The sequence below is a fragment of the Penicillium brevicompactum genome, assembly GCF_028827555.1.
Source record: "Penicillium brevicompactum strain IBT 35665 chromosome Unknown utg000002l_segment0_segment0, whole genome shotgun sequence".
NCBI lineage: Eukaryota > Fungi > Ascomycota > Eurotiomycetes > Eurotiales > Aspergillaceae > Penicillium > Penicillium brevicompactum.
The window spans coordinates 103,270-130,527 of record NW_026623205.1 but is presented as its reverse complement, the minus strand read 5'-3'; the positions used below and the strand labels follow the sequence as shown (position 1 = coordinate 130,527).

At 50.9% G+C, this 27,258-nt stretch overlaps 13 protein-coding genes across 13 annotated transcripts; 8 read left to right on the top strand and 5 right to left on the bottom strand.

Moving 5' to 3' along the window:
• Nucleotides 1–13: 13 nt before the first annotated feature.
• N7506_002822 (transcriptional regulator family TF) lies at nucleotides 14–1,968 on the top strand (the record flags this gene model as incomplete). Its single annotated transcript, XM_056952117.1, has 3 exons — nucleotides 14–591; nucleotides 651–1,088; nucleotides 1,149–1,968. 3 exons carry the CDS (start codon nucleotides 14–16, stop codon nucleotides 1,966–1,968), a joined length of 1,836 nt encoding a protein of 611 aa, XP_056813809.1.
• Nucleotides 1,969–2,301: 333 nt separating this feature from the next.
• Nucleotides 2,302–3,699, top strand: N7506_002821 (aspartate aminotransferase family protein; the record flags this gene model as incomplete). Its single annotated transcript, XM_056952116.1, has 1 exon — nucleotides 2,302–3,699. The coding sequence occupies one exon, from the start codon at nucleotides 2,302–2,304 to the stop codon at nucleotides 3,697–3,699; it is 1,398 nt and encodes a 465-aa protein (XP_056813808.1).
• Nucleotides 3,700–4,667: 968 nt separating this feature from the next.
• N7506_002820 (GMC family oxidoreductase) lies at nucleotides 4,668–7,016 on the top strand (the record flags this gene model as incomplete). The annotated part of the gene is made up of 7 exons (XM_056952115.1): nucleotides 4,668–4,893; nucleotides 4,947–5,072; nucleotides 5,129–5,372; nucleotides 5,424–5,883; nucleotides 5,932–6,003; nucleotides 6,055–6,424; nucleotides 6,478–7,016. The coding sequence occupies 7 exons, from the start codon at nucleotides 4,668–4,670 to the stop codon at nucleotides 7,014–7,016; spliced, it is 2,037 nt and encodes a 678-aa protein (XP_056813807.1).
• Nucleotides 7,017–7,817: 801 nt separating this feature from the next.
• Nucleotides 7,818–9,417, top strand: N7506_002819 (uncharacterized protein; the record flags this gene model as incomplete). Its single annotated transcript, XM_056952114.1, has 3 exons — nucleotides 7,818–8,045; nucleotides 8,107–8,210; nucleotides 8,262–9,417. 3 exons carry the CDS (start codon nucleotides 7,818–7,820, stop codon nucleotides 9,415–9,417), a joined length of 1,488 nt encoding a protein of 495 aa, XP_056813806.1.
• Nucleotides 9,418–9,852: 435 nt separating this feature from the next.
• On the top strand, nucleotides 9,853–10,732 carry N7506_002818 (uncharacterized protein; the record flags this gene model as incomplete). The annotated part of the gene is made up of 3 exons (XM_056952113.1): nucleotides 9,853–9,864; nucleotides 9,920–10,096; nucleotides 10,178–10,732. The coding sequence occupies 3 exons, from the start codon at nucleotides 9,853–9,855 to the stop codon at nucleotides 10,730–10,732; spliced, it is 744 nt and encodes a 247-aa protein (XP_056813805.1).
• A 539-nt stretch (nucleotides 10,733–11,271) lies between these two features.
• Nucleotides 11,272–12,388, top strand: N7506_002817 (zinc-dependent alcohol dehydrogenase family protein; the record flags this gene model as incomplete). Its single annotated transcript, XM_056952112.1, has 2 exons — nucleotides 11,272–11,485; nucleotides 11,538–12,388. The coding sequence occupies 2 exons, from the start codon at nucleotides 11,272–11,274 to the stop codon at nucleotides 12,386–12,388; spliced, it is 1,065 nt and encodes a 354-aa protein (XP_056813804.1).
• Nucleotides 12,389–12,732: 344 nt separating this feature from the next.
• N7506_002816 (RTA1 domain-containing protein) lies at nucleotides 12,733–13,744 on the bottom strand (the record flags this gene model as incomplete). Its single annotated transcript, XM_056952111.1, has 3 exons — nucleotides 12,733–12,974; nucleotides 13,037–13,410; nucleotides 13,479–13,744. The coding sequence occupies 3 exons, from the start codon at nucleotides 13,742–13,744 to the stop codon at nucleotides 12,733–12,735; spliced, it is 882 nt and encodes a 293-aa protein (XP_056813803.1).
• Nucleotides 13,745–14,205: 461 nt separating this feature from the next.
• On the top strand, nucleotides 14,206–16,418 carry N7506_002815 (fungal specific transcription factor domain-containing protein; the record flags this gene model as incomplete). Its single annotated transcript, XM_056952110.1, has 5 exons — nucleotides 14,206–14,300; nucleotides 14,522–14,959; nucleotides 15,025–15,237; nucleotides 15,296–15,555; nucleotides 15,619–16,418. The coding sequence occupies 5 exons, from the start codon at nucleotides 14,206–14,208 to the stop codon at nucleotides 16,416–16,418; spliced, it is 1,806 nt and encodes a 601-aa protein (XP_056813802.1).
• A 107-nt stretch (nucleotides 16,419–16,525) lies between these two features.
• On the bottom strand, nucleotides 16,526–17,713 carry N7506_002814 (putative short chain dehydrogenase/reductase; the record flags this gene model as incomplete). Its single annotated transcript, XM_056952109.1, has 5 exons — nucleotides 16,526–16,802; nucleotides 16,855–17,322; nucleotides 17,389–17,454; nucleotides 17,521–17,569; nucleotides 17,623–17,713. 5 exons carry the CDS (start codon nucleotides 17,711–17,713, stop codon nucleotides 16,526–16,528), a joined length of 951 nt encoding a protein of 316 aa, XP_056813801.1.
• Nucleotides 17,714–18,422: 709 nt separating this feature from the next.
• On the top strand, nucleotides 18,423–19,648 carry N7506_002813 (glutathione-independent formaldehyde dehydrogenase; the record flags this gene model as incomplete). Its single annotated transcript, XM_056952108.1, has 2 exons — nucleotides 18,423–18,807; nucleotides 18,867–19,648. 2 exons carry the CDS (start codon nucleotides 18,423–18,425, stop codon nucleotides 19,646–19,648), a joined length of 1,167 nt encoding a protein of 388 aa, XP_056813800.1.
• A 148-nt stretch (nucleotides 19,649–19,796) lies between these two features.
• N7506_002812 (bZIP transcription factor) lies at nucleotides 19,797–20,749 on the bottom strand (the record flags this gene model as incomplete). The annotated part of the gene is made up of 2 exons (XM_056952107.1): nucleotides 19,797–20,548; nucleotides 20,599–20,749. 2 exons carry the CDS (start codon nucleotides 20,747–20,749, stop codon nucleotides 19,797–19,799), a joined length of 903 nt encoding a protein of 300 aa, XP_056813799.1.
• A 262-nt stretch (nucleotides 20,750–21,011) lies between these two features.
• On the bottom strand, nucleotides 21,012–22,194 carry N7506_002811 (CaiB/BaiF CoA transferase family protein; the record flags this gene model as incomplete). The annotated part of the gene is made up of 2 exons (XM_056952106.1): nucleotides 21,012–22,093; nucleotides 22,143–22,194. The coding sequence occupies 2 exons, from the start codon at nucleotides 22,192–22,194 to the stop codon at nucleotides 21,012–21,014; spliced, it is 1,134 nt and encodes a 377-aa protein (XP_056813798.1).
• Nucleotides 22,195–22,815: 621 nt separating this feature from the next.
• Nucleotides 22,816–25,938, bottom strand: chiA1 (class III chitinase ChiA1; the record flags this gene model as incomplete). The annotated part of the gene is made up of 1 exon (XM_056952105.1): nucleotides 22,816–25,938. One exon carries the CDS (start codon nucleotides 25,936–25,938, stop codon nucleotides 22,816–22,818), a length of 3,123 nt encoding a protein of 1,040 aa, XP_056813797.1.
• Nucleotides 25,939–27,258: the final 1,320 nt, after the last annotated feature.

Below are 27,258 nucleotides of genomic sequence, written 5' to 3'. Positions count from 1 at the left end.
TCTCGCGGACAGCATGGAAAGTGGAGAAGAGCGTCCATACCGCTCACACACGAAGCCAGCATGCCTACCATGCCGGCGCAGAAAGTCACGGTGCAAGATCGAGCCACATACCGAGGCCTGTCTGATGTGTCGTGCCCACGGCACAGATTGCACATTCCCAAATGGGCGCGCAAGGGCCACGCCCCACAAACGGCATTCCGCGGAGACAGCGCCGATAATTCTACCGCCGGCTCTGCGCACCCCTGTGGCTCAGCCATTGACGGGGCTAGTGGCATCGCCACACTTTTCGACTCAGGGCAAGAGCCAAGATACACCGCTGTCGTTAGAGGCGGATGATGATAATCCTCATATACTGGGGCCGGCGGTAACGGGTGATAATCATGTTCTAGCGGATTATCTATCGAATATCTCTGGTGGGCAGGGGATACGTGAGATTCGGCCTGTGGAGCCTGGGAGTTCGTCGTCGCCTGTGATATTTACAAAGGTGCAGAAAAGACCCTTAGGTCTTAATGTGAACTCTAGTCCGGCATTGAAAAATTTGGAAACTATCGAAAAGCTCGTTGAGCCATGGGGAGGCCATTTAATTGAGTTGTGAGTTATCCTCCAATGGGTCCGATGTGAGTTATTACAGAAAACTGACGGGGGAGCAGATATCTGAGGAAGGTCAATCCATGCCTTCCGCTTCTTGATGGGAGCTCATTCAGGGCCCAATATATGAATGCCAGACATCGAATTTCCCCGGCACTCCTCGCCAATCTGTACGCCCAGTCACTCACCTATTGGAAATATGATCCCGTGCTATCTCGGGAGAGATGCCCGGACGCCCGCTTTGTTTGGAACCTTGCGATTGAGGCCTCGTACTCTGAACTACACGCATCGGCTGGTATTTCAACGATCAAATCACTGCTTCTGGATGTCGGGGGGCGCCCGACTACTTCAATGACTGGCAACGGCGTTAGACTCAGCTCGGCTCTCTCATTATGCCATTCTCTGGGATTGAATAGGAATCCGCTTCCGTGGGATATTCCGCAGGCCGAAAAACATCTAAGGATGAAGGTCTGGTGGTCTCTTCTTCTTCATGATCGCTGGTAAGTTTACCCGGAAGCTGTCGAGATGTGGGAGTACCCTGAAATCTAAATATTTCTCAGGTCAAGTCTTACCTATGGGACCCCGCCACACATACGACGTTCTCAGTATGATGTGCCACTGCCGATTCCGGAATACCTATCCGATTGGGAACAAAACAGCGAAGCGAATTCTGTGTTCATCGAATTGATGAACCTCACAGACGTACTTGACCATTGCTTGGAGCATGTGTACAACATTCGTGCTGAAACCCAAGGCCCAGCGAGAAATCTTGAGCTGGATTTGAACAAATGGGTAGACTCGCTAACAGGTGACATTCGCAAGATAATCATCCGCGGCTCCAACCTTGATATCCCTGGTGCCTCCAATCTTCGACTGGCCTATCTGGCGACGAGGTTGTTATTGAGGCGCATAGACCTGGACAGAGAGAGACAAGCGCCCGACGCAAATCCCGAAGAAATGGCTAATCGAACGATGGAAGCTCGCAGGACAGCAGAAGATATTGTGGTTTTAATACAAGAGCTGGGCGAAACGCAACTAGGCGACTTTTGGCTTCCTGTTGCTGCTTTCACATTCTCGTCAACAGTGACGTTTCTTATTCGCTGTGCACTGGAGACCGAGCAGGCATCTGGGCTCGCTCAAAGTGCTTCTTTGAGGATGGCGAGTGACTTTTTGGAATCGCTCAGATCGCATCAGAAGAACTCTGGGTGGGATCTAGCTGACATTTGTCTGGCACAACATTCTGAAGTTATCGAGAAGCTGTTGAATTCAGCACCACCTGGGGAACACCCAGACGCAGATGTAGAGCAGCATTTCATACACGACATGGCTTTTGTGGATGATATGTTTCCCAGCATATGGGATACGCTGCAAAGTATATAAATCAATCAAATCTCGACCGGAATGCCCAGGTGTGAACGAAGTTGTTTCAATCTTGTGAATCCACGGGAATTTCCATCGAGTGCCACGATACTCATGGGTAGTGCGGGTGAAGGGGTCCCCGTGTTCGCCGCGGTTCCGCGGCGAAAGCACAGGCGCCTGCCAAAGTACATCCACCACAAAATGACATGTCACTGGACGATCAAGGAGCGATCAGTGCTACTGTGAAAGATAAGAAACTTTTGAGGCCCACCCGTGGACGCTTTTTATCTCTTTGGATAATAGCCTTGAACACCACATCTTATCATAGCCTAGCCAATATCGTCATTTCCGAACATGGCACCCGGGATCTCCACACCTGGTGAAGCACAAACCACCACCCAAACAAACGACGATAGACCTGTGCTATATGCAAAAGTGAACCAAGATGAGCTTCAGGCTAAGACCTCCAGGTACCTCCTCAATTTTGGAACCAAGTTCAATAAGGACGTGATCTGCGCGAGCAAAGGTCTGTATGTATATACAGCCTCGGGTCATAAGGTTCTTGACTTCACCTCCGGCCAAATGTCATGTCTTCTCGGCCATGGGCACCCAGAGATTGTGAAAACGATCACTGACCACGCGGCCTCGCTTGATCACCTCTTCTCAGGCATGGTTTCACCACCAGTGATCAGTCTCGGCGAACGACTTTGCAATCTGCTCCCAGCCGGCCTCGACAAAGCGTTCTTCCTGTCCACCGGAGGCGAGAGCAACGAAGCCGCCATCAAGATGGCCAAAGTATACACCGGCAAGTTCGAAATCGTCGGACTGGGCGCCAGCTGGCACGGTGTGACAGCACAAGCACTGGGCGCGCAATACCACTTCGGCCGCAAAGGCCAAGGACCATTGATGCCAGGCATGCTGATGCTTCCCCCACCAAACGCATACCGATCAATCTTCCGGCGTCCGGACGGATCTTACGACTGGGAAGCGGAGATGGAGTACGGCTGGCGAATGATCGACATGCAGTCGTGCGGCTCGTTGGCGGCCTGCATTGTGGAATGTATCCAGTCCAGCGCAGGAATGCACGTCCTCCCGCCTGGCTATCTCCGCGCCTTGAAGCGCGAGTGCGAGAAGCGTGACATGCTGTTGATCGTCGATGAAGCTCAGACTGGTGTTGGGCGGTGTGGAGACCTCATGGCCATTGACCACGAGTCGGTTGTCCCCGATATCCTTACGCTAAGCAAGACGCTCGGCAACGGGCTCCCGCTCAGTGCGGTGGTTACAAACGCGGAGATTGAGCGCGTTTGCGCGCAGCGGGACTATTGTTTTTACACGACCCATGTCAATGATCCACTTCCCGCTGCAGTGGGTGACAAAGTGCTTGAAATTGTGGTTCGCGATGGGCTAGTCGCTCACTCCCGTGCGATGGGACAAATATTACACGACAGTCTCAATACTCTCAAAGAAAAGTATGGGTGTATTGGTGATGTTCGTGGACGTGGGCTTATGGCCGGTATCGAGATTGTTGAGGAGCGCGAAACCAAGACCCCTGCGTTGGCGCTGGGTAAGGCTATTGGTGATCGAGCCTATGAATTAGGCTTGTGGGCCAATCTTAGTAGCCATCCCAGCTTCGGGGGTGCCTTTCGCATTGCTCCACCGATCACTATCACCGAGCAGGAGCTGTTGTGTGGCTTAGAAATATTGGAAGAGGCGTTCGCAACGACACCCGGCACGTTGCCAGTGCGGGTTTAATTGGACGGTGTGAAAATTTATTTGCTTTTGCGTGCCATGGAAAATTCAATAGTTTGTAAAAATTTTTCAAATGGCGAAATACAAAAATTTCCGAGATTCCAACACATGGTCTCAGGTCGGGGATAACTAGATCGGGGTGTAAATCGCCGTTAGATTCATATGAGATCATAAAATGTCATATTCAAACTTGGATCAGTCATTCAAACCAATGTGATCTCTGTTTTGTCAAATGTTTCAAACGCGACACTCTCGCATTGAAGAGGGTCCTTGGGTCTAGAATTCGAGATTTTTAATTTGTGACCCGCCGCAATACAAGAAGCTTATTGGTTAAGGTTAAGATTGCGATCAACTCGTTGACCAACCGTGGGCCTATCCGCTTGAGTCCTGAGCGGATCCACGCTATTGAGCCAATCCGGACGCGCATTGGCGTCAGATCTCTGGTTGTGCGCATGGCAACCACGCGGCCAACCAACCGTGCTCAACATACACGGAGTACGCGCTGGCATTATGTGCTTTTCTTCCCGACGTGCTTGACATGCGCGTCCGATAGTAACAGTAGTACAAAAGAGCTAGCAACTGTGACGACCGTGACGAGTGTGACGCAGATCGGGAATTGTCTTAGACAAAACTCAGGAACGAGGGTCTAAAACACGGAAATGGGGACGGGAGGAAGGTTCGTTTCCAAGATAAAAGTTGGAATAGTGCAGTGGAGTGATAGAGTCCAAGATCTCATTTGTAGGATCTCCCCCCGTTGATCCACCTACCATATCGGTTGCTAATTCTGTCGTGGCTTATCAGAAATTTGTTGTGAAATCGAGTCTCTAATCACACAAGCTTTTCAAGGTTCGGCGTTGCCTGCTCCACTAGCCATTAGCCCGGGATTCTTTAATCGGTTAGGTTTTAATATAATCGAGGTCCATCTTTCTGGTCATAGCAACTCTTGACGTCTCTCACCTCCTAACCTGAGTATGCGCTTTGGTCTGTCCGTCACCCAGATCGTGGGCGCAAGCCTTAGTCTCGGCTTCGCCAATGCGCTGGCGCCGCGCACTAAAATCAACGATGCTTACGACTTTGTGATTGTCGGTGGAGGTCAGGCTGGTCTCGTGCTAGGCGCGCGTTTGTCAGCCGAGTCAAATCACACCGTGCTGGTCCTGGAGTCTGGTGGTGATGGTGATGAATACCGTGAGCGCATCGGTATGTGACCTATCAAGAGCGCGTTTGAGGTCCCAACCCTAACTTTCATAAAGACACCCCCGCCGACTCATATTTTGATTCGCTGTGGACAACTCCTTTGAACTGGGATTTCTACACCGTCAAGCAGCCAAATGCCGACGACCGTGAGATCGAGTGGCCGCGTGGCAAGGTGCTCGGAGGTTCGTGTTTCCACGGTAAATTGGCTATGATCAATGAAATTAACACAGTAACACAGGTAGCTCTGCTATCAACGGGTTGTACATGACTCGTCCAGGCAAGGACGAGATCAATGCCTGGCAGACTATGCTCGGCGATATGGATGGCGCCGACAACTGGTCCTGGGACTCTTTCTACGCCGCTCTGAAGAAGAGCGAGACATTCACACCTCCCAGTGACGAAATTGCTAAGCAGGGTGGTATTACTTGGGACTCATCAACCCACGGTACCGACGGCCCTATTCACGCCTCGTATCCTGACTAGTACGCTCAAATCGCCTAGGTGGTCCATGTAACAAGGCTAACTTTGCACAGCACATTCGATCAAGTCGGCGATTGGTCAACATCCCTGCAAAGCATCGGTGTCGACGTTTCCGACAAAATGTATGGCGGTGACGTCTGGGGTGCGGAGGTTTCAACCTCTTGCATCAACCCTTCCAACTGGACACGCTCTTACAGTCGAACTGGTTATCTTGATCCACTTCCTGACCGTACCAACTATGATGTCATGGCCAATGCTCATGTTACTCGGTTGGTTTTTGACAACTCGACCACAACCAACCTGACAGCTAGCGGTGTTGAGTACACTTCCGACAATGGAACGACAAAGTCCACTGTCAGGGTGAACAAGGAAGTGATCATTGCCAGTGGAAGTGTTGGTAGCCCTGCTGTCTTGCTTTACAGTGGTGTCGGCCCGAAGGACGTCCTCTCTGACGCCGGCGTTGACCTTGTCTCCGAGCTTCCTGGTGTCGGACAGCACCTCCAAGATCACATTGTGAGTCTCACTTAAGCCGAGTTCTGATCATACGGCTAATTGAAGCAGAGTGCAACTGTGAAATGGAACACTAGTGTGGACACCGCAGGATCTATCTGGTACCAGAATGGTGCCGATAAGGTAAGTCCCAGACGTAATTCATCTGCAGTGTGGCCTTGCTGATTAGCGCAGACCAAAACAAACTACCTTTCATACATTGATGATGCCATCGCGTATGTGAACTCCACCGGCCTTTTCGGAAGCAAGGTCGATGAGTATAGCAAGAAGTTCCTTGAAAACATGGACAAATACACACCGAACACGACGACCGACGACGGCGTCATCGCTGGATACAAGGCGATCTACAACACAACTGGCTCCGCAATCTTCACCAGCCCCATGGGTCAAGTTGAGCTCCTGTTCATGAACAGTGACGCGAATGGCGACGTTGGAATCAGCGCAGCTCTTCAACACCCCTACAGTCACGGTCGCGTCTATATCAACTCTTCAAACCCAATGGACTACCCCGTCATCGACCCCAACTACTTTGCCAACCCCTCAGGTACGCCCGAAAGCAGTCTTGTGTGGTCCCATTGCTCAACTAACAATTTTCAGATATCGAAATCCTCCTCGAGGGTATTAAGATGGCTCGCAAGATCGGTGAAACCTCTCCCATGAAGGACACACTCACCGCAGAGATCGCACCAGGCTCAACTGTTCAAACCGACGACGAATGGACCCAATGGTTGCGCGAACAATCCAGCACAGAGTTCCACCCCTCCTCATCTTGCGCAATGCTTCCTCAAGACCAGGGTGGCGTTGTTGACGCCAACCTCCGCGTCTACGGTCTTGCAAACGTCCGCGTCGCCGACGCTAGTATTGTTCCCATTGCCCTCTCATCGCACCTGATGGCCTCGACTTACGGTGTTGCCGAACAGGCGAGCAAGATCATTCTCGAATATTACAACCCCTCTTCAAAGACGGACCCTGCCTTCGGTGATTCAAATGTGACTGTGACCTCCAGTACTTCGGCCACTGCGAAGAGTAGCAAGAAGAACAACGCCGCCACGGCCGTTGGAGGGTTGTCGAGTTTGTGGATTTCATGTGCGCTTGTGTCTTTCCATCTTGGCGTCATCTTTAATTTGTTGGCCTAGTGTCACCACCCAGGCATGAAATTTATTTAATCTTATCGATGCCGGTCACTCGCCGGCTTTAGCATTGTTGAAGCACTTACTGATCTTGGATATGATGGTTAGAAGGTTGGGGTAATGACTCAATGATTCAACAATTTAATTCACGTGAACTTAAATAAACTTTTCTACAAGCTCATTTCGAAGCTCAGCAATTCTTGGCTTTGCATCTAGGAAGGTTTCCCAGCGCGAGCATTGTCTTTTGGCTGTCTCGGGCCGGACCTTTGCAAGCCCGGCAGCCATTTCGGCGGTGTTGACATTCTCCGGAAGGAGCTCGGAGCCGACCTAAACCCACATGGCTCCTGTAAAGGCAAGCTTGGCATGTCAAATTTCTCGCTTAAGAGCTCTGGAACGTGCTCGCTCTTTGACCACCCAATAATCTCCGGCTTTGGCTACCCCGGACATGACCCAGTCAAAGGCGGGGAAAATCTGGGGATCCCAACGTGAATCCGGAGTACATGATGCGGACTGGTTGACCACGGTCCTTGGTATCTTGGCAACTTGCCTCTCAAGCTTCCTTTGCTATGATTACCGGCATTTCTCACGCATGGCTAGGACCACAGAAGAACACGACGGACTCTCTTCGTCCGCTGTGCTTATTCACTGGTTATAAAGTCCTTTGCATATGACATGATGTTCGAAGTTCAGCCACATATTTCCGTCTTTTGCTTCGGGTGATAGTATCGCCACTACTCGCTCCTGGTCTTTGATATATGAATCAACTCCCCGTTGAGTTGACAACGCCGAACCATCAACCTCAGGATCATGGCCATCTTTTCAAAGACTAGCAAGGCGCCCTCAGCTCCAGTACTTGACAGCAAGGAGACCGGCAACTCTCATGTCGAAGATGTGGATTCCATCCACGCAGATGAGAAAGTCCAAGGAGATTATTCTGGGGCCACAGCCAAAGTCGATCCTGTCGAAATCAAACTTGTTCGCAAGCTGGACTTCAGGATCATGCCCATCCTATGGGCAATGTACTTCTTGAACTACGTACGCATACCATTTGAATATCTACACATTGGTCTGGCACAGCTAACGTGAATGAAAATAGATCGATCGCAATGCGATTGCCAATGCACGTCTTAATGATCTCGAGGAGGACCTCGGTCTTGTCGGAACACAGTACAATACTTGTATCTCTATCTTGTTTGTCGGGTATGTTGCACCTGCTCCAACGAGAACGGACCGAGCCTGACCCGTGAACAGATACTTGCTGATGCAGATCCCATCCAACATGTTGATGTCTTCCAAGAAGTTCCGCCCATCTTTATACATGAGCGTGTGCATGGGACTTTGGGCTATTGTTTCAGCATGCACGGCTCTTACTAAAAACTACATCGGTCTTCTTATGGTTCGATTCTTCCTAGGAGTCACCGAGGCGCCATTCTACCCAGGCGCATTATTCCTACTATCGGTTTTCTACACGCGCAAGGAGATTGCTCTCCGCATCTCTATCTTGTACACCGGAAACATCGTGGCGACAGCCGTCGCTGGACTAATCGCGGCTGCGACGTTTGAGACATTGGATCATCACATGGGACTGAAAGGCTGGCAGTGGCTGTTCATCATTGAGGGTGCTGTGACCTTCGGTGTTGCAGGCCTTGGTGTCTTCATGCTACCTGATCATCCGCTCACCACACGGTGGCTGACTCCCGAGGAACGCCAACTTGCGCACGATCGCATTGCACGCGATACAGTGAGTAGCGAGGAATCCAAGGGTGTCATGGCTGGATTGAAGCAGGCTATGGCCGACCCTCGCCTCTATCTTTTGGCCTTCATGCAGAACATGCACCTTAGTGCCTGTGGCTTTAATAATTTCTTCCCGACCGTTGTTGGAAGCCTTGGATTCAGCAGTACCGTCACCCTGGTCTTGACGTGTCCTCCTTACGTTTTCTCTGGTATCTGCTGTATCATTGTCGGCATTACTTCTGGGCGGTATAATGAGCGCACGTGGCACATCACTCTTGCAATGGGCGTCGCAGTCATAGGATTCATCATATCCTGTACGACGCTTAACAAGGGCGCAAGATATGTGGCTTGTTTCCTCTTCGCCAGTGGTGCATATGCTGTCAACTCAGTCATTCTAGGTTGGGTGTCTGCCACACTTGGCCAGACGCCAGAAAAGAAAGCTGCCTCGATTGGTTTCATCAACGTTGTGGCGAATGCATCATATATCTATACAGCCTATCTCTACCCGAAGAGCGATGGGCCTCAATATCTGATCGGGATGTCGGCAAACACAGGCTTTGGAATTGCGACTATCGCGAGTGCCTGGGCTTTGAGATGGTGGCTGCAAAGTACCAACCGCAAGATCAGCCGCGGTGCTCTGCAGGGTGCTGGCGATGTTCTTTATGCCTACTGACCAGCAGTATATGAGCTGGAAGCGAATAAGGTGGAAATGAATGTCCACGAAATAAATCAGTTTTTTGTATCGAACTTGGATTAGGCGGCTGTGAGTGGACTTATATTCTTCTTGCAAACACCAAACGTTACCGGAAAGCATTTGCCATGAGTATCTATCACATAAACCAATGCGTAGACATACCTTTGATCTTGGATGTTGTAGGTATGGATAGCCCCGTGTGATAGGCAATCATGCCCGCAGGACGGTCCCAGTGCCCCGGGCCCCAAGGCCCCGCCCGGGCGGAGATCTTCATAACTCAGCAAGTCAATCAGCCCCGGAGCCGCCTCCGACTGCCGGCCCGCGGGGGTGGTGACCACTACCCATATCTCCCACGATGACCAACCCAGTGAAACGACGAAATGGCTCCAAGCATGATAAGACCGGATGCTTGACATGTCGACAGAGGTAGGCGACTTCGAATTCTTGAAGGAACCATGCCCATGACTAATACAAGACACAGGCGCAAGAATCAACCCAGGGCTTCGGACGCGGAATACTAGAGACCTTTATCCGTGAAGGCGCGGTAGTACTTGGAATGGACCTCCAGGCCACCGATGGCCCAGTTGATGCGTTCCCTGAGAGCGTAGCCTATCAGATCAAGGCAAATGTTGCCGAAGAAGATAGTAGGAACAAAGCGGTATGTACCATCGATGGATTACCCACCTATTCTTGCCAGCTTGTTTGATTGCCTTCTTCTGATACTTACTTTTCGCTATAGCTGGAGACGTCTATTTCCAAATTCGGAAAAGCCCCCTCCATTGTCGTCCACAACGCCGGCTGGTCATACCCCAACAAGTCCGGCCTGGATGTAACTGTGGAAGAGTTCGATCGCCTTTTCAACGTCAACGTGAGAAGTATCTACCTTGCATCCAAGGTTCTCATCCCCGAAATGAAGAAGAACGGACCGGGCTCTACCGTTGTGATCTCCAGCGAGAATGCCGTCCGACCAGGCGCCACTCAGACATGGTATAACGCAACAAAAGCAGGTGTCTCCTCGGCGACCAAGTCCATGGCACTGGAATTTGCGAGGGACCAATTGCGATTCAATACTATCTGTCCGACTTCGGGAAACACACCCCTGCTGAACAGATTTGCTGGCATCGCAGATGGCCCCGTTCCTGCTGAAATTATTAAGGCAAAGTGCGAGTCTATTCCCATTGGCCGCTTGGTTGAGCCGTCTGATGTTGCCAATGTTGCCCTTTTCCTGGCGGAGCCTGCAAGTTCAATTATTAGCGGAGTGGAAATTCTGGTTGATGGCGTACGCTGTGTCTAACTAGTGAAGGGTTATTATATGAACAGTGGATATATTTAATCAGTTTCATCCTTCCAAAGACTTTCAAAATGGAAGACTCTCTTCAGTTCAGTTCTTCTCAGGTGATGTTACAGCATGAGGCTTTAATCGTTCGGCGTGAATGGCGTATCTTCGAAGGTGAAATGTCCGAACAGTCAGCGTAAATAGTGGGTCAGTTCTCGGCCGTGCATAATGGAAGCCTCCAATCAAAGAGGGGGTCCTTGGCAGGAGATGTTCCAAGGTGTTTCCCAGGCTGTCTTTGCACCGAAGGGCAGGTCCCGCAGACACTATAAGAATGGATCTACCGACAGTGGATCATGCCCAATTGGAGAGTCAAGAGTCTCCACTGTCTTTGGGACCTGTCCCCACTCTTTGCGTTGTTAGGGCGGCCCGGCGTAATTGGCGTCTTTGCAGTCAACAATTATCAAAGATATGCATTATTATATCCCACCGATTGAGAGGAAGAATATCCTATAAGAAGAACACATCACACCTTCGGAACTATGTTATCTCAGTAAATCATGCCTTCATCGACATTTCAGCAATACTACTTTCCGCAGAAGAATGGCTTTGATAGTCTGACACTTCGTGAAGTTCCAAAGACTCCTCCCAAATATGGGCAAATCCTGATCAGGATCAAGGCAGTCTCATTGAATTGGCGAGATGGTATCATTGCCCTCGGGACATACCCGTTTCCTGGGCCCGACGCCCTTGTACCAGGCAGCGATGGCGCAGGTTTGTGCTTCCCGACCGATATGAAGGCACATTGGCTGACATATACCGAAAGGTGTCATTGAAGAAGTTGGCGAAGGTGTTACAGAATGGCAGCCCGGCGACCGAGTACTTGCAAATTTCACGCAAGATCACCTAGCTGGCAGACTCACTCCGGAAACACTTCTCACTCAACTAGGAGGAGAGACGCAAGGTCTGCTTGGGGAGTTCTTTATCTTCCCGAAGACAGGGGTTGTGAGGATACCCGATTATCTGTCGTTTGAAGAAGCATCATGCCTCCCATGCGCTGCCCTGACTGCATGGAACGCCCTCTATGGCTTGGTGGCCGTGAGGCCTGGCCAAACTGTTCTGTTGCAAGGTACAGGAGGTGTATCGACATTTGGTCTGCAGATCGCCCATGCGGCTGGGGCAACCACAATCGTCACATCTTCGTCCGATCAGAAACTAGAAAGGGCACGACAAATGGGTGCAACTCACACCATCAACTACCGAAAGCAACCAGGTTGGGCCGCAGAGGCAAAGAATATTACCAATGGGCGCGGCGTGGATCATATAATTGAAGTCGGCGGAACTCTGACGCTGCAGGGGTCCTTCGATGCCATTGCGATGCACGGAATCATTCATTGCATTGGGCATATAACAAACCCAGACCCATTGGGCACCGGGAAAGAACTTCGTGGGCCAGACGCCGCCTTTTTGGCGTTAGACCGACTGTGTATACTCCGAGGAGTGGTTGTTGGCTCCCGGGAGCAGTTGCAGGATATGCTGGAATGCTTTGAAACAAAGTCAATCAGACCCATCATCGACAAAACTTTTGAATTTGAAAATGTGAAGGAAGCATATGAGTATCTGTGGGGCTCAACCCACACAGGGAAAGTTGTCGTCCGAGTGGGACAGGCCTGTTGAGTCAAAAATGCAAAAGGGTGATAATTCATTGTATTCGCCTCCTCTTCGATCTTTCCAAGATTTTACTTCTCATTGATATTTGAAGACATAAAGAAAAGTGAAAAGTGGCAAGGGAAGGAAGGGTGGTGGGAAATATCGTTTGCAGCCAGATTTGTTTCAGGGATCTCACTTTTGCTCCTCGTTTTCTATTTGCACCACCACATTTGAATTATAAGCTTTTCAGTATGATGAATGACCCTCTTTCTTATATTCTGTCTATTGATTTTAGAATAGCCCGTGTTAATAGTCCCGAATTCCGCATCATCAAATGTATATCATAGCTCAGTCAACATCATGTCCACAATTCAACTTAACTCAACTTCCGAGTCAGATCGCTGAGTGAGAGGCTCAGGCTTCCTCCAACCTTTTCCCACGAGTAAAGCTGGATGTAATGCTGTAAGGCAGATACAGGCGATGGAAATCATGGCGCCCTCGAGAATCATCAAGGCTATCTCGTCATTCGCCAGACTACTGCTGAATCCACCCTGGAGCTCCGCCACGCGAAACGTGGACCGAATCAAGATTGTCAGAACTGCAGTCGCCAGGCCTGATATAGATATTTTATTAGCAAAGTTCTTCTTGTGGCCGTATGAGTGGCAATATGCATACCGATCAGAAATGATCTCCTTCTCCAGCTCACTTGACGCTTCTCTGAAGTTGCACACTTCCCTCGTACGACGCGGACTCCATATTCAATGACGAGGATACAAAACACAATAATGGACGCGACTTGAAAGACTAAACCAGCGATCATAATGTTGACTCCGGTGTCTTGCAAAGATTGCTCATCGGCAATAGAAGTCACAGCACCGCCAGCAGCCTGTAGTATGAGAGAAATCAAATCACAGGTGACGAATATGTAAACATAAGTTCGCGGCTTTAGTCGTGAATATTCCTCGCCATAAACGGCAATGATACGCCCAAGGCATAGATAGATGCCGGCCGTAAAGAAAGCTGGTGCAATGGTGAGACATATAAGGTACCTTGAAATTGGGCATATTGATTAGTATTGGATCCAGAATAAATTAAAACTCACGAGTTGAAAGCTTACATCAAGAAAGAATTAAAGTCAAATGGGTTGTTGTGTAAGAGTACTCGGCCCAGGTATCCTATCACCTCTAATATCAAACCGGCAACCATGGGAACCATGAAAGTCCAAGCTCGAAACACGATACCTGTGCCAATTTGGCAGACCAGCAGCACTGCGAAAACCGCAATGAAAAAGATATTTCCTGCGAGGTTCGGCTGATATTCGATATACGCAGCACTCAACGGGCACGTTTGCAACGTACAATCATCGGGGTTGTAATCAGACATGGTGACCCGATGGAGAGCAGACTCAAAAATGGTGTTTGAAGATGAGAAAGAGGAGAGCTGTTGTTGAATTGATCACGGTGTAGAGTCTCGGTAGGCACTATTTATTCCCAACCTGTCGTTGTCTCTACTCTGTTATGTGTACGTTTACTTCCACAATCTTGAGGCTGTGTCAGTATTTTTAGGCTCTGGGCTCTAACCCTGGAAGCAACCCCCAAATCCTTTAAGATGAAGACCAATAATCAACATCATTGACTGATCGATACGAAGTGGATGCGATGTATGGAGCAAAGAGTAAGCCGTTGCCTGGGGAGGCTTATGCCAAGACATGCCTTTGTCGGAAGTCCGTGTCCGTGTCCGTACCCGTCCCCGCGTCCTTGTCCTTGTCCTCTTCAACCTTTCCAATCCCTCGTCCTTTCAGAGTACACCCCCACTGTCGCCGCGACTCATACTGCATTCGGACAATGGCGTCTAAGGCGGGACACGTTAAAACGTGTGAAAACTGCGCTCGTGGGAAAATCCGATGCATCCGAGCTCCCGAGTCCCCCATTTGCGATCGGTACGTCTTGTTAGCCATTGGGCGCACAATTACATCACCCTTTCTCGGACTACAAGGGATAAGCGCTTACCACAAGATCTAGATGTCGGCGCCTGGAGAAAGACTGTTATTTTCGGCCCGCTCGAGCCCGCTATAATCCCGCTAAGAAGGGGACGTAAGGCACCCAAATTCCACGACTCGTTGTGTTTAATGCAATGCTGACGCTGAGCCTATCAAAACAGAAGAGTGGAGGCCCTTGAAGCGAAAGTCGATGAGCTTCTGGCACGAGTTGGCAATCAGCCACACGTCACACCGCAGCGGGAGGTTTCTGACCTCCCCTCTGCTGAGCTGGATCCTCATTCCAACCAGGATAAACCCCAAGATGTGATAGATCGCGGGGTTGTGAGCTACGGTGATGCCGTGAAGATACTTGACTCTTTTCGTGATACATTGATGCCATATTTTCCATTCGTCCTCATTCCACCGGAAACAACGCTTGATCAGCTTCGAGCGGAAAAGCCGTTCCTGTTGCTGGCTGTCCTCAAGGTCTGCACATACAAGAATGAACCGGTCCAGAAGGTTTTGGAAGAGACCTTTCAGTCGGCTGTTGCGGATCGAATGATCTTCTCCCATAGTCCATCCATGGACGTCTTACAGGGCCTGCTTGTAGCTTTAGCATGGTAAGTTGAAGCACCACCTTTAGCTAAAGGGATCTCATGTTTATCAAATGATTTCGATCTTGCAGGATACATCACCAAGCTCAGCACTTGAGATTCTCCAGCTATCTTCATCTTGCCTGGAGTGTTGCTGGCGACTTGCGCCTTGACCGGGTCTCTGAGACCCAGTCGTTCTATTCCCGAATGGACTTGAGCAAGATATCACCCGATCATGACAGCAGCAAACAGTCCAAGAATGAGGGAAGACGGGCCTTGGTTGGTTGCTACATGCTATCCTCATGGTGAGTCAATTTCTTTTGCTATTTATCATCATTATGCTGACTGAACGTGGTCGCATAGTCGATCGACGTTGTTCCAAAAGGATCGCATGATGACTCGACTTTCATACGTCGAAAAATCAGCCTTTGAACTACTAGCAAATGCTGAAACTGCCAGCGACCGGTGTCTGATACACTTGGTAAAGCTGCAACAAATATTTGAGCGAATTGACGACGCCGTGGTAACTTCCGCAAGTCCAGTACTAGAGGCCGACATGAATGGGTTTCAATCTGAGATCAACGAATATAAGACAACACTACCCGCGACTTTCTCGGAAAATTGTAAGTGATGAAAGTCAACTAACATGTGTACCTGCGTACGATATTGACTGCTACCGTCACTAGCCCTCCTTCAATTCAATTTGCACACATTACAGCTCTTCCTATGCCAGGCCTGCTTGTTTGATAAGCATGACACAGCGAGTCTAGCCGCTTCAGCAATGCCCCGCTCGAACGCCGATGCTGGACTTCCACCACACCTGCGAAGCGGTGGCCAGTCACTGGACTTAACGCCCTTTCAAGTTGAGCTCCTCACCCGCGGGCTAACTGGGGCCAAGAAATTCTTTGACTATTTTTTCAAATATTCCCCCGAAACTTATGGCACAATCAGTCACACCCAATGGCTGCAGACAGGGTTCAACTTGGTTTTGAGCTGCAAACTTGCCGTGACTGGCGCAAAGTATGCACCGCGAAGTCCACATGTTGGGGCCTTGTGCTCGGCTTTGGATATGCCGCAGATTCTTCGAGGCACATCATTGCGGCTACAGTGGCTCAGCAAAGACAGAGTAAAATCCGACGAGAAGAGCCAGTTCAAACACTTCTACGAGCTTTGGGTTGCGCGTATCCTTGAATGGTTTGAGCAAAAATACCACTTGACTCACTCTGAGGACAAGGCTCCACCACCTGCAGAAGTTGCCTATGGCGAGGCAAGCTCATCTGGGCTCAGGTATTCTTCATCTTTGCAGGATACAACCCTCATGGGTGGAAGCTATGGTGTCGTGCAAGGAAATCAAAGCGATATGCCTGGCTCGTGGCCAGACTTTCTCTGGGATATAAGCACGGAAGATATACTGGGTGGCTACATGGGACTTCTGGACATGCCTGAATCCACGCTACAACACGGTTATGAGATGCAACTCCCATGAAAAAGGGACAACGAAAAGCCCTGAACCAGCGGCCTAATTCTTTTCCGGACCAAGGACATAATCACTCAATATTCCGCTGGCATGATACTAGCCAGTCACTTCACTGTTCAAACAAAAAGTCCCAGACTGACAGGAGCTGACTTCATCTGATCCTCTTGGATCTCGCGGATGAGCTCGCTGTTCGGATAGTCCTCTAGATCCAGATCCACGTATCCGTTCGGAGCCCATTGCTTCCCTGAAACGAAGAACGAATGACCATTCACACTTTCATCGCCAAGAATTCTGAGCAAGCATTGAGACGCATCCTCCGTATGCGCGAATTTGACTCCAACACTCGAGACATGTTTGAAATCGCTTTCCGATAGGATGTTTGTTTTAACGTACCTTCGGAGGTGATCAGTGGCTGAGATTCGAGAGATATGATGGCAATACTTACCAAGGCGAAATGACGTTGACTCGACTGCCGTAGTAGAAGGCAGTTCTTCTCAAGGAGTGCATGATACCTCGCATGGCCCATTTGCTTGCACAATATTGTGGAGCTCTCGGGCAGTCCAAGAAGGCCGCCCCCGATCCAATCAAAACCAAAGATGTATCCTCCTGTTCCGGCACGCTTTGAGTGCCATTTTGTCTGATGAAATGATGCGCGGCAAGCTTGGCGGTGTAGAGTGTGCCTTTTATATTGACGTCAATGACACTCAAATTTGGCTCCTTCGGCTCTTCATGATCTCCAGAATACGAGAAGATATCGTCCGGGCGATGGATGCCGGCATTTGCGACAACATGTGAAATCTTCCCTGTTGGAGAAAAGAGCAATGCTTGTTGAAATAGTCGAACTTGATCGTCCCATTTGGTGATGTCACAGGGGACAAATTTTGCCCTTTGGTATAGGATGTCAGCATCAGCACTTAAAAAGAACGTCACAGCAAAGGTACGTATGGGAAAAGAACTTCAACACAGGGCTTTTACTCACCCTTCAAGCTCTTGCTCTAGCTTGCTTCCACCTATCTGGTCAGAGTCGCCGATGCAAACCTTGACTCTATAGATAGATTATCAGTTCTTGTGACATATTCATCAACCCATAAATCTTCTGCACAACACATACCCTGCAGCAACCAAAGCCCTAACATAGGCTTCTCCTAGGCCATTGGCACCTGTTTTTTTCCATGTTGGTAATTGATCAATCGTAAATCGAACAACACTGTACCTCCTGTAACTATTGCGGTCTTCCCTTTGAGACCCCCCACATTCAAAGGCTTGGTGCAGTCGATGGCTCCAGTATGTAGATATTCGTGCATCTTGCCAAGGTGCCCAGGTGTAGTAAAACGGTGAAGATTTTCGTATGGCCTGACCAGATATGCTCAATCAATCCGAAGTCTTAAAGGACTTCGGGTTTACTTAAATATCTCCGTGGCCCTTAAGTTCTGATGCGAATTGCTTACATCGAGCCGGGGTTCCAACTTGAAGGGCCCACAAAATCTGAAATAAATCGGTGATTGGACAGCCGGTGGAGATTGTCACACTATTATTGGTTAAATTGACAGCCGTCCACGGGATGCTTGGCAGCTAGTCCTAACACGGTTAGTACTAATCAGCATCTTGCATATCCCCATCCAGGGCTATGTAGCAAGTGGAGTGGATGATCAACATGCGTACGTCTTTGTTTTGTAATGGCAGCTCTACTCTTTCAATCAAGCCCCAGCGTGACTTGGGCTGCTTACACTTGGCATGTAGCTCAACAGGTCTGTGTGGTACATAGATTGGCCGGTCGAATGACGAAACATCCACTCTACCTGGACCGTTGCGTGACAAAAGCCGTGGAAAGTCCGTATGCCAAGTGCCAAGATGAGTTGAGAATCGATATCTATCCTGCTGTAGCAAAAGGTTCTACCCCCCTTAAACAAGTATTGGCGTAGACATGAGACTATAAATACAGTCTACCCATACTATTCACAGACCTGAAGTTTAACATTTGACAACCACTTTGTCTGCTGTGATCCCTCGAAGATGGCACTCGTCAATTCAACTTTAATGAATGAGACAATGCGTGCAGTGGTCTGGCAAGGCAATGCGTACAATGTGGCTGTTGTTGACTTGCCAATGCCTACAATTATCAATCAAACTGATGCAATTATTCGCATGTCCCGAGCAGCTATATGTGGCTCAGATCTTCATATTTATCGTGGAACGAATGAGGGCATGCCAGCCCCTTTTGGTCTTGGTCATGAAGGAGTAGGATACGTCTCAAAGATCGGAAGCGGAGTGGGTTCTCTCCAAGTCGGCGATCCTGTTATCGTGCCCTTCACCGTCGACGAAGGACACCTACATACAGATCTCACCTCCTCATTGTATGCCAGCTATGGAAATGGTGGTGATATTGGCGGTACCCAGGGTAAGCGATTTCTATTCCAATTCGCTTCACAGGTTGATCATCAATTAACATGTTGCCAGCTGAATATCTACGAGTTCCCTTCGCCGATGATGGACTGATCCCAATTCCATCCCTTGAACATACGAACTCAACTACAAACGAATCCGTCTCGCTGATCAACGACTATGTCATGCTTTCCGACATCTTCGCTACTGGATGGGCAGCCCTCGATTACGCCGGTTTCCAGCCGGGCGATACTGTAGCGGTCTTTGGTGCCGGACCTGTCGGACTCATGACAGCCTACTCTGCGACATTACGAGGTGCATCAAAGGTCTACAGCGTGGATTATGTTGGTGATCGACTGGACCTTGCAGAATCTATTGGTGCAATCCCGATAAATTTCCAAGACGCCGACCCGGTCGACCAGATTCTAGCACTCGAGCCAGACGGTGTCTCGAGGAGTGTCGATGCAGTTGGCTATGAGCAAGTTAATAGAAACTTGACTGTGCAATCCGACGTTATCATTAACAACATGCTCGCCGTGACATCTGCAGGTGGTGGACTTGGTACGGTTGGAGTGTACAACCCTGAATCGAACAACACGGCCACAGCACCACGCGCTTCCACCGTGCACACCGATGTTCATTTCTCCCTCTCTGATTTCTTCTCTGGTGGGTACAAGTGGGCGGCTGGTCCTTCAGACCCGATTGAGCTCGCTCCAAATCTCGTGCATCTTGTTGCTTCAGGAAAGGCAAGGCCTGGGTTTATTGTGAGTGACGTGATTGACATTGAGGATGCCCCTCAGGCCTATGCAAGATTCGAAAGACATGAAGCAACCAAAGTCATCATTGCCTTTGATTGATGCAAGGCGATTGTTTTCGTTGGGCCTGTCCGGCGCTGGGCCAGGATAAATATTGGGGTGCAAGAATTTTCGAGTTCCCACTCAGATACTTCGCGCATAATATGAAGAAATTCCAAAGAAATTCCACGGGTATAACTCTGTCATCCCATCATGTAACATCCTCGCTTTGGGAAATGGGTCTTGTATACACCATAGCCAACGTTGATTTCCAAGAGAGATGTTTTTCTCCCCTCTGGGCTCTCCATCGATTGGTACTTCTTATCAAATCCTCGCATCCACGAAGCAGAAATCCCCATTTCTTTAAAAAGGCTGGGGTGACCTCCCAATTATCTGGCTCCCAAGAAGGTCCCCATACCAGCATTGTGGCATCGGTATTCCTTGTATCCCAAAACGCCATCAAATCATGACAGAGATCGTCATCGTCAATGAGATCTTGCACGGCGATGAGATTGTCCCGCATATTTGGAAAGGGGAAGAAGTCAAGCCATGGATGATGAGGTATAAGTCGTTGACATTGCGTCGGTCGTAGACTAGGCGGTATTAAGAGTTCAGGTAGTTGGGGTGTAGGCATATTGAAGATCGAAATTGATTCGTCTCGCTGGGTCCATTCCATCGTCATTCCGACGGAGTGGATATTTTCGATGATTGCACGCTGAATATTGAGCTTCGACAAGGATAATAGGTGGTCCGTTGTGGGGGAATTAAGGACATAGCTTTGCAAAGCTAAAGATTCGAACTGGCGCATCATAGAGTGGATTTCGGGCGGAGCAATGCTACACGTGAAGCCAACCGCATCCCGCTCAATCTGAATGGGTGGAGTGGCATTGGATGGAATAGGAATGGCATTCTTTCTTAGCCAGGCTTGATCCTTGTCGGTTTGTTGCTGTTTCTTTCGTAGGCCTTACAAAGTCAGATCAAAGCTATTGTGACCCAATGGGAGAAAAGCTTACGATATGATCGCTGATTCAACCGGTTCTGCAATTTCCTTCGCTGGACACGATCGATTGTGCCAGTCCAATCATCTTTAGGGGCTTGGACACCTTCTTGTTGCGGCATTCGCGTAAGGGCGATCTCATGGTCTTCAGACATGTTGGATGACATGAGTGATTATGAAAAGAGACTGTGGCAAGTCTTTAAAGATGTAGGGTGCTGATGCCAAGGTTAACCTTCATTGGCCGAACCATGGAACGCCAGGGACGCTAATGCAAGATGCTTACATCCGCTAACCCCATGTGGACTAGCGTCCCGAACACCCTGGATCAAAATATCCAAAGTCGTTACTCATACGGAGATCACCCAACGCATTTAGGCAACACAGATTTCTTATAAGATGTTCCGCTCAGATCATGATCTTTAAATAGACTTATATCTTCACCTTACCACCAGATGATAACAGGGCCCCATCCTTGCGTATAACGAAATCCTTGTCCTGCTCCCACCCCATCCACTCTCTGAGTGTTTCTTGGCCCCCATCACCGGGCGCAAGCCCTCCACCAGTCCACCCACCCTGATCCGCCTGAATAGGAGACGCAGGTGTGCTTGCCAAATGGACGATAGGACGCTGCTCATATCCGGCATCTTCAAGCTCCGCCTGCTCAAGAACGGGGGTTGCACAGGCATCGGTGCCATCAAATACAACCTCCCACTCCGTCCGCGTCTTTTCCTTAAAGCGACGCGTGAAGATGTCCCGCAGCTTGGACCAATTTGCACGATCTTCGCGCTTAGGAAGACTTTTCGGATCAAGTGCGAGTCCACGCAGCAACGCCGCGTAGAATTGGGGCTCCAATGCCCCGACCGCAAAATACTTTCCAGAATCCTTGGTCTCGTAGGTATCATAGTAAGGACAGCCACTATCGAGTAAATTTTCACCGCGCGGACCAGCCCACGCGGGGGTCTTTTGCGCCAGCCGAGGGAATGTAGCCAGGTATGCAGAGCCGTCAACCATGTTAGCTTCAACGACCTGACCGCGACCGGTATGGGAACGTGAAATTAGCGCGAGAAGAATGCCTTGGAAGCAGACTGCACCGCCACCTGCGAAGTCCCCTATTATGTTGCCTGGCGCGTACGGCTTTTCCCCCGCACGGCCCAGCATGGACAGAACTCCCGAGACGGCGATGTAGTTGATATCGTGGCCGGCCATGTCCTTGTATTTCCCATCGCGGCGGAAACCTGTCATGCGGGCGACGATGAGGCGCGGGTTGACCTTTTGTAAAACTTCAGTTGGGGAAAGACCGAGGCGCTCGAGGACACCTGGTCGGAACGGGTCGATCAGGACGTCTGTGGCGGTGAGAAGACGGAGGAGCACGTTGCGAGAGCTGGCATCGCGGAGGTCCAGAGTAATTGAGGTTTTATTTCGTGTCAATTGGTCGGCACTCACTGCGGAGGGTCGGTCTACGCGTAGGACCGAGGCACCGTAGTCAGCTAGCAAGAGGCCAGCGAATGGGCCTGTTGAGGTTAGTTAGTGCTGAAGTATTGTGCTCCGTGGGGTACGCACCTGGAGCTAAACCGGCAAGTTCAATTACCTTGATACCCTTCAATGGAGCCATTTTGGTTGTAGCAAGGCAGGTGGAGTTGGGGACAATTTAAAAGATCCGCGACCGAGGTCCTTGGCTATGACGGCTGCGGGGAAGAGCATGTGGGGATCTCACAGCTCGGGAAAATACTGAGTGTAGCTACCACTAAAGCCCTCGCGTAGTTGCAGTAGGTATGGAATTGTTGTTGTTAATTTCATTTGTCTAAGAATCCTTCTCGACGGAAATTCTGGAGTTCATGTGAACAGTCTTCAGGATAACCTTCTAATATAGTAGTTATTTTGAAATGGAAATATAGTAGAATATAGACTTGGAAGGTGGAGGGAATGCAACAGAAGATGAGTTTGACAGAGACATCTGGGAGGATATATCATTAGGAGATTGAAAGATGGATATGGACCGGGCCATTCGTCAATATTTTAGCGAGACGAAAGCCGTGTCGATATTGGCCTGAGTAAATCACAAAAAGAGGCCACAAGGTATAGAATCACGCCATAGGCGATCAGTAAGAGAATATAATAAAACAAGATCGTAAATAAAAATCAGCTCGACCATGACAAGTTCTTGGATCAGCATCATGAGATCAATCGGATTGAATGTACAATGAGATCATGCTGACCAGGCAAGCAAGCTAGCTCAGAGAATCATGAACATGGAGAGAGCGATGGCGAAGATGCCACCGAAAACACCGGTAACAGCCTTTGAGGCAGCACCGGTGTAGACGGGAGAGACACCTTCGTCGGTGCTGCTGGGAGCAACAGGGCTGTTGGTGGCAGCAGTGGCGCCGGTGGTGGCAACTGTGTGAGCAGCGGAGGCCGAGGTGGAGGGGCGGACAGCCAGGGTGGAGGATGGGCGACCGGGACGGAAGCCTCCGATTCCACTGCCAATGGTGACACTGGAGGACGAAGGAGCAACGGGGGCAACGCCGGTCACCGTCACCTGGGGCTTACCGGAGCCAGAGCCGGAACCGTGACCGGAAGATCCAGAGCCAGAGCCGGGGTTGGAGCCGGGGTTGGAGCCAGAGCCAGAGCCAGAGCCAGCACCAGGGGCGGGGGCAGTAGCAGTGGAGATGGGGACAGTGGCAGTAACAGTGCTACCAGATGGACCACACTTAGGGCAGAAAGTGACAGTAGTTGTGTAACCCTCAGGGACCGCAGGAGCGGTGGTCTGCGACACGGCCTCGGTGGTGACCGGGGCAGTGGCAGCGGGCTTGGTGAGGGTCACGGTGGTGGGGGTAGCAGCACAGTGAGTGCAGACAGTCACAGTGGTGGTCCAGCCCTCGGGGATGTCAACTGTGGAAGTGGCCGGGCCAGAGGTAGGGGCGGTCACTTCGGCGGTTCCAGTGGGCGCGGTAATCTGAGCAGTGCCAGTAGCGGTAGCAGTGGCGGGAGAGTTACCGGGGCACCAGGTAGTGGTGATGGTGGTGGTGATTGTAGTGAAACCGGTAGGACAGATATCAGTGTAGGATGTGACAATGATAGTGGTGATGGTACCAGGGGCCAATGAGGAAGGTGAGGCGGTTACGGAGGGGGCAGCAGTAAGAGTGATACCAGATGAGACAGTGACTGAGTTACCGCCGGTGGGCTGAGCACCGCTGGACTGGGCACCAGTAGTCTGAGCACCGCTGGACTGAGCACCGCTGGACTGGGCACCAGTAGTCTGAGCACCGCTGGACTGAGCACCGCTGGACTGAGCACCGCTGGACTGAGCACCGCTGGACTGAGCACCGCTGGACTGGGCACCAGTAGTCTGAGCACCGCTGGACTGAGCACCGCTGGACTGGGCACCAGTAGTCTGAGCACCGCTGGACTGAGCACCGCTGGACTGGGCACCAGTAGTCTGAGCACCGGTGGGCTGAACTGCGGACGGGCTAGTGGTCAGGGGAGTAGAGCTGGGGGCAGGCTTGCCGGTGGTGGAAGGTCGGGGAGCGGGACGTCCGGTGGAGGACTGAGCGATGGAGCTGCTAGGGGAAGCAGAGGAAGATGACTGGTCGGAGGTAGCAGTGTTTGACTCGCAAGGGGTCTCGGAGGGAGCCGCGGAGCTGGAAACGGAGTGGGTTCCGGAGGGGGTTACAGCGACAGAAGTGGACGGCTTGCCGGTGGTAGCAGGGGTGCTAGAATGGGGAGAAGCAATAGAGCTAGATGAGGCAGCGGAGCTAGAGGGGACAGCGGAGCTGGAAGAAGCAACGGAGCTGGGAGCAGCAGAGCTGGAGGGGACAGCAGAGCTAGAGGGGGTAGCGGAGCTGGAGGGAGCAACGGAGCTGGAAGAAGCAACGGAGCTGGGGGCAGCGGAGCTGGAGGGAGCAACGGAGCTGGAAGAAGCAACGGAGCTGGGGGCAGCGGAGCTGGAGGGAGCAACGGAGCTGGGGGCAGCAGAGCTGGAAGAAGCAACGGAGCTAGAGGGGGTAGCAGAGCTGGAGGGGGCAGCAGAGCTGGAAGGAGCAGCAGAGCTGGAGGGAGCAGCAGAGCTGGAGGGAGCAGCAGAGCTGGAGGGAGCAGCAGAGCTAGAGGGGGCAACGGAGCTGGAAGAAGCAACGGAGCTGGGGGCAGCAGAGCTGGAGGGAGCAGCAGAGCTGGAGGGAGCAGCAGAGCTAGAGGGGGCAGCAGAGCTGGAAGGGGCAGCAGAGCTGGAAGGGGCAGCAGAGCTGGAAGGAGGGACGGTGGAAGACTGAACGGGGGTAGAAGTAGGCTTGGGGGTCGGGCTCACAGTCGAAGAGATGACTGGAGGAGGCGCGCAACCATACAAGATCTCCTTCATGTGTTCGGTGTAGGTCAAGCCGTCAATGACATTGTTGTCACCAGCAGTGGCCTCCCAAAGCATAATACCACCGAACTGATCAGGGTGGGCATCCATGTAGGTCTCAACCAGGGGCTGAACCTGGTCAGGGGTGATGTAGTTGCCAGCATTGGCAGCGGTCTCGGAGGCGGGAAGACCAACGTAGAGCTTGGTCTTCTTGTTGGCGCTCTGCTGGATGACACCAACCCACTCGTCGAAGTTGAAGCCGGCATTGCCATTGGCGAAGTTGATGGCAGCGCAGGCTGGGTTGTTGTAGAATTGAACCCAGAGGAAATCAAAGACAGAGTTGGAGATAGCGTCGCTGAGCTGGGCATCGGGGATCGGGCACTGGGGAGAGCCGGAGATGTAGTAGGTCTTGTCCGAGGCAGTAGCGTAGTGCTCACGCATACGGTTGACAAAGGCAGCCCAACCAACGCCGCCATTGGCCTCGACATCGATATCGAATCCATCGACAGAGACGGTCTGGAAAGGACGGGGGTAGGTACCGGCAAGCAGGGAAATGGTCCAGGAAAGGCTGGAGACGCTGGAATCGTAAGGACCGAAAGAGTACCAGAGGAAGTCGGCGAACCACTCGGCAACTTCATCATTGGGAAGGGACTGTGTAGTGGCAGAGCCACCACCAATGGAGAGGAATACCTTCTTGCCAGCAGCCTGGCACTTGGGAATATCCTCCCAAATCTGGTGGCAACCGGACAAGAGGTGAGAACCAGAGAAGAACAATCCATCGCACTGGTTGGCGAAGTTGGATCCAGGGAAATCACCGACGGCCTGAGGGTACTCATTAATAAAACCGATGTTGATGATATCCATGCTGGTCTGTTCACAGAAGTGGCTCAGACGTTGTTGGTCCGCACCCTGTCCGTAGTAGACCGCAACATTGTTCTTGACATCGGCATCGAAGGCAGTAGCAGTCGATGCAAGGAGTGACAGTGCCGACACCGCGGCAATAGATTTGGCAAACATCTTTGCGGTGAAAAAATGAATGTGATAATTATAGTTAAATGCAACAACAATCGCTAATCAACCTGATAAAAGGAGTGACAGGCTCGTGGACAACGAGAGGACGCAGACAAAAATCTGCTTGGGAAAGTTTCCCAGAGAGGCCAAAATGAGAGTGTGTTGATGGTCGAAGGGAAATGCAACTCCCCGGGGGCCAGGGTATTGAAATACAGATAGCAGAGCACTCGGGGGCTGTCCGTCTCCGCCCCCTGATGTAGATGCCGACCTCCGACATGAGGCGCACTAATCAGAAAGCAGAACAGTACCAGCAGACGGTGGAAATGAGCCTGTGATATCCGACCATTCCAAGGTGGGTAACTAAAGTGCCGTCGGATACGGTCCACCCTGGCAGGGCCAGCCAACGCATTTGGGACGAATGGATTGAAAGCTTGGTAGTAATTTCACTAGGCTCGGGGCCCAACAGAAAGAGTACACAATGGCCTAATCCATGTTCACACCGTTCACGCCATGTGCACAACGGACTGGTTTGACCGGTCACACGCCAAACGCGTGGCTTGGAAGGTAGGGAAACAGCCGGTGGCGTTCCAGAGTGACATCTGGGTTGGAATGGAATCAGCCAGGTCAGCGAGATACTCGCTTTCGGCAGGGCAATGCACAGGCTCCGTGCCTCATTCGGTGCAGTAAAATTGCAAGAGCCGCATAAAAGAGGCTAAAGACCCTAGTCCCTTTAGCATCAAGGTCATGACTGGATCAAAGAGAGAGTTCGATGTACGCGAACCAATCAGAGGCGAAAGGTAGGCTGCATAGCACGGACTCCCCGAAGGGTCCACCATTGGAGTCAGAGGCAAAAGCGCTTGGTTGTTCACCAGAGGAAAGCCAGGGGTAGCCCATAATGCGGGGTGCGTTTGTCAAGTCACACAAGTGTCTCATTCCATATCTTTTTAAACATCCACCAAAGTCCACAAGAGTGCAGAATCGAAGCCATCCGGAGTGGTGTAGAGGGGTAAGATAATCTAAGGTGATCGGAAGCGAGCAACGGCGAGGTCATTGGGTTTACGCTAAGCCTCCGGGGGCCAAGAAGTGGGCCTAGCCTCCGCCAGGCACACCAATCACAGCCTTAGGTTCGGGACACCGGAGCCCAGCCGGATCACCGTTGCCCTTTTTTTTAATTGTAATCTTTTCATTTCTTCGTCTTTTTCCTTGGAAATATAGTACTTTCCTCCGTTAGCATCATAACCTATGGCGTATTAATATCCTTGATCTGAGTTCGTAAATCTCGTTAATCGTTGTTAGTGCCTCTTGGCTCGTGCCCCTCCGGTCGAG